The following is a 9,326-nucleotide window of genomic DNA, read 5'->3' as shown; positions in this document are numbered from 1 at the left end:
TGAACTAGTATGTTAAGCTTCTGCTCTATCTCACAATGAAGAACCACCTCCATATACCTTAATTTAGCACTTTCCTTACAATGAAGAATGAATGCTGCAGAGATTTCCTTCTGAATAAATGATTAAGCTCTTGGTTTAACACTTACCTGAAAGTAAGTTCAGTTGTAATCAAAACTTTCATGAAAATGTATTTGGGATTTGGGTGTAAAAATCAAAGGTGAGAAATAGTTATGATCAATGTTCAAAAGAATAATATAAGCTTTGGAAGTCATAGAAATGTTGCCTGATGGCATTCCCACTTCTTAGCCCCAAATGGAGTGTGAAAGATCTACATTAAAACCTCAGGAAAGCTATAGAACCATCAAAACAAGTATGAACTCTAAAAACTTCCTATTTAACGCCCAGGACCAGTATAAGGAAACTGACAGCCACTGCCACTCCCTCTGCTTGCTCACCCTCTATCTCTGGCCTGCACTGAGTGAAGTAAGTGATAGTGTTGATCACTTATAAAATGCTTTTCAACCCTTAGGTAAAGGTAAAGGGAACCCTGACCGTTAAGTCCAGTCACGGATGACTCTGGGGTTGCGGCACTCATCTTGCTTTACTGGCCAGGGGAGCTGGCGTTTGTCCGCAGACTGAGCCACTTCTGGCGAACCAGAGCAGCGCACGGAAACACCGCTCCTATTTATCTACTTGCACTTGCACTTTGACGTGCTTTTGAACTGCTAGGTTGGCAGGAGCAGGGACCGAGCAACAGCAGCTCACCCTGTTGCGGGCATTCGAACTGCCAACCTTCCGATCAGCAAGCCCAGGGCTCTGTGGTTTAGACCACAGCGCCACCCACATCCCATTTTAAACCCTTGGGATACTGTTAAAATCAGACTTTCCTGCCTCCTCCCTCTGAGGGGGTGGGTCTACCAACCCCTTGCTTGCCTTCTCTTTGCACAAGGTTGCTGTCAGGGTAAGGAGGGCTGGGCCAGGATGAAATAGAGGAAGAAATTGTGGCTGCTCTTTACAGAGAATTCTCCACTTGTTCACCCTCCCTCTTTCGGGAGGGAGAACCATGGGCCTGCTGCTACTGCCTTGCCCACAGTAACGATGGGGGACTTATCTATGGCCTCCAAAACAAAATAAAAAAATTCCTTCCAGTAGCACCTTAAAGACCAACTGAGTTAGTTCTAGGTATGAGCTTTCGTGTGCATGCACACTTCTTCAGATACACTGCATGCACACGAAAGCTCATACCTAGAACTAACTCAGTTGGTCTTTAAGGTGCTACTGGAAGGAATTTTTTTATTTTGTTTTGACCATGGCAGACCAACACGGCTACCTATCTGTAACTGGAACTATGGCCTCCAAGATGATGTTGTCTTCCCAGCTCCCAGCCAATGCAAAGACATCGGAAAGCTGCCAAGTCAGACCTTTGGCCCACCTTGCTCAGCACTGTCAGCAGCTCTCCAAGAGTTTCAGGAAGAAATCCCTCCAGGCTATACCTGGGATTGAATTTGGGACCTCTTGCACTGCAAGACAGATGCTCTTCCCTGTCTCCTCCATGCCCCTGCCACTACTCTCCCGAACTGAGTGGTCGTTTACACACGAGCAAAGTGAACACCCGAACACGGCACATGCTGCAAAGGTTTGGGACTTCTCCATTGCCGAGGATCGTAGGAGGCAAATGTCATCAGCCAATACTGTACGGGGTGGGGTGTGCGTGCTGCAGTGGAAGCAGATGTGCGCAGGGAAATGCAAACACCAGCAACAACTGGCTACTTTGCAAACTACGAATGGGGCGTGCACAAATATTTGTACCCAATAAGTCATCACGAAGCTTTTTTTTTTTTTTTTAAAAAAAATGTTAGTTTATAAAGCATGTTCCCCCCTTTTGGATGTCCCCTCTCTTTGAAGCTGCAGAAGCGGGGATCGCACCCAAGCCTTCCCGCTGCGCCGCTCAGGTAGGCGGCAACGCAGCGGGCAGCGGTACGCAACTTGCGCGTGCTCTGAGGTGATCCAATCCCATTCCTTTCCACAGCGGTATCCCAAAAATCGCAAACGGAATCCACCGCCCTTTGCCCGCCCCCTTCCGTCCCGGTGAGGACTGACACGGGCGAAGACCGACTCCTCCTCTGCGCCCGTACCTAGGGAAGGCCCACCGACTTCCCTCCCTCCTCCTCAACCCGCCGCCTCGCCTGCGCCCCCTCACCCGCCCTTTCTCCCTCCCCTCCGAAGGCGCCGCGAAAACAACCGCCTCTTTTCGCCTCCTCCACCAATGAGGGAAGCCATGCTCGTTGACAAGCAGCCGCCGCGACCAATAGGCGGGAGACGGGTCAGAACGCGAGAGCGAGTGGGGGCGTGGCGCTAGGGGCGTGGCGGGCAAAGTTGCGCGAGTTGGGGGAAGGAGGCGGTTGGAACCGTTGGGGAGCGCGAGCGAGTGGCGAGCGCGCGGCGCCGTCCAATCGGAGCGCCGCGTGGATGGGTGAGTGACAGGCGGCCTCGCCGGCGGCCGCGGCAGGCGGGTGGGGGTTGGGTCAAAAGGCCGGCTGTGGGGGAGCGGTGCGCGCAGGTGAGTCGCTCTTGCGCTGCTGAGGGAAGGAGGGAGGGAGGGAGGGAGGAAGAGGAGGAGCCGCGTCCGCCTGTGAGGGAGCGCCGGGGTAGATCCCAGTTCCCTGGCTATGGTGTGTGTGTATGTATGTGGGGGGGGGGGAAGCTCGGCTCTTTCCCTCCGCCTTCTCCCACCCCTGCCTCCGTTCACGCGCCGCCGCTGTTTCCCTCACGGGCTTCCTTCCCCTCTTCCGCCATCGCGTGGCGTGGCCGGGGGGCGCCAGGGGCGCAGCCTCCCCGCGCCCCACCCGTTTTCCCGAGGAGAATATTCGCCGCCGACAACGCTTCGTAACATCTCCACACGTTCACATTCAAAGCGGGGTGTATGTGTGTGTCTTGTGTGAAGGTGAACCGCGGCGGCCCCTCATTTCCCTCGTCCCCCGAAGGAGCCCCGAGGTGGGAGAATGGGCCGCGCCGCTCCTGGTGAGGGATGCTGCCGTCGCTATTGTCGTTGTGTTTTTGCTGTTTTGTTTGATTTAAATGCCCATTCTTCCTACCAGAGCCGTTGGAGTGGTGTGCGACGTGTATAAAACACAGTGGCTGCACCAAGGACTGCCTACTCGAAAGCCCCGCTGGAGAGCAAGAGTTCATTTCCTAGGGCAGCTGAGGAGGGTTGCCTTCTGATACCTTATCTTCTTATTTCATCTTCTTGTTCCTCCCCCATATTCCTTTTTCGAATTATTCCTACATACCTGTTTGTAAACTGCTGCAAGATGGGAAATTGCACAATAGGTTCTGGGCCAAACTCTCACCCACAGTGCTTGTTTTCTCCTTACAATGAGGTGGTTTTTTTTTAAAAAAGGGTGTCCTTTAAAATTAGATTGAAACTTAGTGGTTGCATCACAAGTTTATGGAGAAAGTTGGCCATTAGGGCTATGCTGAGGTGGCGACTTCCTGATCAACGGTACCCAGAGCTAGTTTTCAAAACATCCTCCTCTGGGCACCCTGTTCCAATCATACAAAGGCTCTCTGTCGCTCAACAACTTTGGCTGGATGCTCCCCCTAAAAAAAGGTGGTCAAGTTGCAGCATCTCTTTTTTATAAAGAAAAAAAGCCACTTTATAAGTGTGATGCAGTCAGCTAACATAGGAAACAGGCAGCGTTGATCTCAGTGGGACTTTTTGAGTGGAGTTAGGATTGTGCTGACCATGATATGAACATATGCTGATCAAAGCCCAGGCGTTGTATGGTGAAGAAGGGTAGCTCATACAGGATGGATGTTGTGCTTTCTCTTTCCCCTTAGACACTTTAAATACATATCATGTGCTTTCCCCATCTTTCTGATCATATTTGCAACATAGGATAGTATTGCTGTTCACCTGTTATTCAGTGTTCTTCACAACAGTATCAGCTGCAGCCTTTACTGCCTCTTGTAATCATTTGGAGAGTAAGAAAAACCTGCCCGGTTCTGTTTACAAAGAAGTCTGTGTGATGTAGTTAACACTGAAGGTGTATGGACAAGGTACAGTCCTTTGCCACAATCCACTCCTAAAATCATATGGAACCACTAGATTCTCCTGCCCAGTCAGGCATTCTCCTGCAGCTGATGACCTTCAGGGCTACATTCCTTTGGGGTAATTGGCTGAGTGCTTTATATGTGGGTGGAGGATAGAGGTGGAACCCAAAGTAGGCAAGGTACGACACTTCTCTCTCACTGTTAGCCCCATTTACCACCTTCTTGACAGCCACATTAAATGAGGCTAACAGGTACAGGCTGCTCATCCCTCTTCTAGATGTCTGAAAAAAATAATAATTCAACCTCCAGTTCAATTTACGATTTGACCAGGGCAATCTGAGATGCAATCCAGAATGGATCCACGAATTACCCTCTCCCTAAGCCCAAGGTTAAAATCTGGGATTTCCAGACTTCATTGACATCATCAGTTTATTCTCAGGTTTCTGTGATGCATCCCTCTGTAAGTGTACAGAGGGCACAGGATAAATTATTGGTATTTGCACACTGATCAATAGACTATTGGTAGTGGGATAAAGGTAAACTGTGAAGATTATTGTTGGATCTTGCAGCATAAACAAGTTGGAAATAAAACTTGCTGATGACATTCAATATTGACAGGTGGAATATACTAGAAAAGGAACACCAGATATATTTACAGAACATTGTGTTCTGTATTAGCTGTTGCTACCCAAGAGAGAGGTGCTGGAATTGCTGTGGACAGCTCCTTGGAAAGATGTAAAGCTTTTACATAATGTGTGTACAGACTTTTCAGTTTTCATTGGCTGTTGTAGATCTGGAAAAGTACTTTTTGGTTTTGAGGAAAGGCTGTGAAGTCAGTCTTTAGTTTTGCAGTTAGGATCTTAAGAGAGGATAGACTGAAGAACATGAATGGATAGAAAAAATATTGAGGCAGCCAAAACTCAGCACAGTATTCCAAATGCATTTGTGCAAGAGATTTGTATAACAGCATTATATTGGCAGTTTTATTTTCAGTTCCTCTCCTAATTATCCCTAGCATGGAATTTGTCTTTTTCACAGCTGCTGTACAATAGGTCAACATCTTCGAACTATCCACTATGACACCAAGGTCTTGTGATAGAAAATTCATGATAGAAAATGGAATGCAAGGAGCTGCATTTGGGGCGGGGGATGGAATTCTAAGAAGCTTCAACAGGATGTGGAAATAGCTCATCTCTATATATGCAGCATCTGTCTCTGTTTCTGAATTAACCTCTCTTCATTTCTAAAAATCATCAGCATTGGTATTTTTTTTGGAAGAAAGCATAATATCAGGAGAAAGGTTTTATAAATTTAAAAATAAAAGCTTTCCCCATAGATCATTTGGTCCTTAGCTTTTAAACAGATTTTTCTCCTCAGTGATTGTCAAAATGGGAAAGAGCTTTTGAGAAGCAAACTTGAATTGTACAGTCACACAAATGTACACATTTCAGAGCAGGCTATTGCCACATTTGCAACTGGCATATGGAAGTTAAGAACAGCAGAAGAACCTTTCAGGGTAAAGCCAAAGAACCATGTAGTCCAGCATCCTGATTTCTACAGTGTTTCACCAAGTGCTTTTGGGAAGCCCAAAACCAGGTAATGAAGGCAATGGACTTTCCCTACTGTCCCAAAACTGAGTATTTATATACCACAGCAAATGGTATTTAAAAGTAAGCTACCTGGAAGTTTCCCTTAGCTGTTGTGGTGAATAAGCCATTGATAAATCTATCATTGATATTGACTAATCCCCCTTTAAAGGCATCTGGGCCAGTGAGCATTGCCACATCTTGTGAAACCTGGTGGCTTTTGCATTCTATAAATAAAAACTGGATACCTCAAAGATTCACATTAGACAATTGATTACCTGATGTCTTTGAAGTACTATATCTTTTTTACAAATGGCATCCACCAACACTTATTTTGAAGAGAAACCAATAGTATCTTCCATACTATTGCGTAATATTATTACGCAATTGGTTGTCTTGTCTAAACCTCTAAGGTTTCCTCCCCTTTTGTTCCTTTATTAGATGCTTTTATTTTTATTTAATTGAGCTGATTTTAGTTCATTGGTTAAAATTCAGTCTTTGCATATTTCTTGATGGCATTTACTTTCTTGGCTCTTTGCATTTATGAAAGATAAGAGGAAAAGCTGAACTACTGAAACAAGATCTCAGTGCAGGAACAAGCTGAATTGCGGGGTGATTGTTAAGGAACATAGCAAATCACTAATCTCTTGTCTGCTACAGGAAGAAGTACATTGAAAGCTGAAGAAGATGAAACAGCTAAAAAGGAAAAGGAAAAGCAATTTTAGTGTTCAGGAAACTCAAACGCTACTTAAAGAAATCCGAAAAAGGAGAGAAGTGCTTTTTTCTAAACAATTAAATACAACCATTAATGAGATGAAGCGGAAGGCTTGGGAGGAAATAGCAGAATGTGTTAATGCTGTTGGTGAAGGAGAGCAAAGGACAGGGACAGAAGTCAAAAGGCGATACCTTGATTGGAGGGCCCTTATGAAACGGAAGCGACTTAATACCAACATAAAGCTTGTGGGTGCTGGCTTTCACCTTCCAGCATCTGATTTGGATGATTCTCTCAACGAAGATATTGATGAGAAAATTGGGTTTCCAACTGAAGCTGGTTTTGAATGGCAGAATATTACAGACTTTAGAGAAGCAGGTGGATCATTAACAGAAATAAAAGTGGAAGAAGAGGAGGAGGATCCACAGAGTTTTGAAGTAAGTAGTTCCTTCATGGTAAGTATATTTTATTTGTATGCTTTCCTTCTGTAAAATTTCCTAGCTCAGCTACTGTATAATTTCCGGTCCTTAGTGACAACTCACTCTGTTGTCTCCTAGATTTGAAGCGAAATCACCTTTACAGAGCAATACTAAAATAAGGTTACCAGACGTCCCTGTTCCCAGGGACAGTCCCTGGATTTACAAATCAATCCCCATACAAAATCCATTGAAGTTGAAAAGTGTCCCTGGATTCATTGAAAAAATCTGGTAACCTTATACTAAAATCTGACTGAAGGCCCACACTGATCGGTCATTGGAAGCAGTGTAAGTGCCACTCAAAGGCCTGCTGGCAGGATGGCATTTATGGCATTGGAGCCCCCATGAGGAAAACTCTGCAGGCATAGACGTTATGCCAACAGTCTTATGCCAGTGGTGAGACCACAAGAGGGCAAGTCAGGGTAGCTAAAGAGCTGCAATATCCTCAGACCTCTTGTCCATTAGACCTGTCCCTAAAAAGGGCCAGCAGGTTTAGGAAGTAGCAGAACACTACAGGGCCCCACCACAAGATAGGATTGCTCTGTCCATTGCTCAATCTGCACAAAGTTTGGATAACAATGAAACATGTAGGTGAGATTTTAATGTGCTCTTCCAAAGGCTCACAAAAATCTTAGTCTGAGGGCCTCAGAAGCTATATAAAGTTTCTGCCTTGCGTTTCTTACAGCTGATAGGTGTATCTTTACTTAGTGCAAAACATCATTAAATTGCTAATTGATTTTCTTAGTTTCCTATTGAGGAAGAAGAGGAAATTCTGTCCTCAGTGTTGCCAGATTCTAAAAAGGAAAGTGACCTTCCTGATTTCACTCACATCGAAGAGTTTGGCAATCTAAGCTCTGCTCAAGCTAGGCTGGCCTATGAAGATTCTCATCTGCTGATTAGCCTTGAAAAACAGAAGCTGGAGTTAGAGAAACAGCGACTGGATATCGAAGCAGAACGCCTGCAAGTGGAGAAGGAGCGCCTGCAGATCGAAAAAGAGCGGTTACGACACATTGACCTGGAGCATGAGAGGCTTCAACTGGAAAAGGAGAGATTACAAATAGAGCGAGAGAAACTGAGGCTTGAGGCTTTGCATGCTGAGAAACCTGTGCTGGAAAATGACCCCAGCCAGTCAGAAAAACCTGCCTTGCAACCTCTGGATCTAGAAACTGAAAAACTAAAAATTGAAAAGGAGCGCTTACAGCTCGAGAAGGAGAGGCTGCAGTTCTTGAAGTTTGAATCAGAGAAATTGCAAATCGAAAAAGAACGTTTGCAAGTGGAGAAGGAGCGCCTTCGAATTCAGAGGGAAGGGCACCTGCAATGAACTTGGAGAAACCATGATTAACAATGCTGTGCTTTGTTTGTTCTTCCTCCCTTTTTTCTTTTTTGAAAGGGTAGCTTGGTTTCAGTAAAAGTGTTGGATAGTCTGGTTGTCAAAGCGTTTCACCATCCACGAGAATCCTGCTTTCCATTGCTTTGATACTGTGATGCTTACATCTTGACAGTACTTCTTTTTCCATTGCCAGAGTTGAACATTAATGTGTTCAAGTTTAAAAGAAGCTAAGGAATGGTGCTCAGTAAGTCAGTGTGCCTGTGTAAATGGAGCTTATGTGTGAAATTGCATTTCAGTGTAAGAGAAGTGTTAAATGTCCTCTTGCATTCTCTGTTGTATAGATTTGCCTCCACATTAAGCATCAAGGCTTAGCTGTATCCTGTCCTTCTTAAGAGTGTTATTCTAAATCCATAGGAGCTTTCAACACAAATTTGCATTTGATCTAAAGGAATGAGATTAAAAGTAGGCCTTATGCTTTACATAGTGTTAACCATGAAAGTAATACCTTTAAAATGAGGTGTGTTCTTCTCTAGAGAAATGTTGAAAGGTCAGACTTTGAGGCTCTCAGTAGTTTTCCTACTCAACTATGTTTGTTAGTAGAAAAAAGAATAAATGAAGCTTCATGTATGAAAACACAGATTTCACCATTTATTTCCAAGCCAGACTTTAGAACCTCTGGCTTCTGTAGATAGCTTTGGTGGCCCACTTTGACATTGAAGTGTTTGAGCAGAAATATATCTTGTGGGATTTACATAGATTATTTGTACATGTCAGTTTATTTATATCACTATGTAATTACTTTTATTTTGCAAATAAAGTGTTATTTTTTCTTACTGAAATAAGCGTGTGACTCTACAGTGGGAGGACAATTGGGTGTGTTGCAAATTCCTGTTCCTATTCCCTGTTAATCAAATCATTTTAAAGAATCAAGGCTTTGAGTCTTGGTAATATTAAAGTTCATCCACTTCATCTGGCTGGTGCTTGGCCAGTACCAAAACACAAGCAAACCTGCGTAGTTGGTGTGACAGCTGGATGAGGAGTGGGACAGAGGCAGTGTGCTTTTCACTGTTGCTTCTGCCATCTGTATTCGTGACCTTCAGCTGATGAGTCAGAAACCACTAGTGGGTCGTAGTCTGATCCAAGGTGGGTCACAACAGGCGCACTGTCAC

General features: G+C 44.9%; 1 protein-coding gene across 4 annotated transcripts; it reads left to right on the top strand.

The window, feature by feature from the left end:
- The first annotated feature begins 2,362 nt into the window (after positions 1–2,362).
- Positions 2,363–8,999, top strand: MSANTD4 (Myb/SANT DNA binding domain containing 4 with coiled-coils). Of its 4 annotated transcripts, none has more exons than XM_081860651.1 (3): positions 2,363–2,473; positions 6,300–6,788; positions 7,573–8,999. In XM_081860651.1, the coding sequence occupies exons 2-3, from the start codon at positions 6,327–6,329 to the stop codon at positions 8,146–8,148; spliced, it is 1,038 nt and encodes a 345-aa protein (XP_081716777.1). In that variant the 5' UTR covers positions 2,363–2,473; positions 6,300–6,326; the 3' UTR covers positions 8,149–8,999. The 4 variants fall into 4 exon arrangements, with proteins under 4 accessions (XP_081716777.1, XP_081716776.1, XP_081716778.1 ...); XM_081860650.1 differs by having other exon boundaries at positions 2,470–2,560; XM_081860652.1 differs by lacking the exon at positions 2,363–2,473 and adding an exon at positions 2,605–2,672.
- The last annotated feature ends 327 nt before the right edge of the window (positions 9,000–9,326 follow it).

Source organism: Podarcis erhardii (assembly GCF_964252035.2).
Source record: "Podarcis erhardii genome assembly, chromosome: 4".
Taxonomy (NCBI): domain Eukaryota; kingdom Metazoa; phylum Chordata; class Lepidosauria; order Squamata; family Lacertidae; genus Podarcis; species Podarcis erhardii.
Note: the sequence above shows the minus strand (reverse complement) of the source record. Positions and strands in the feature narration are given on the sequence as shown.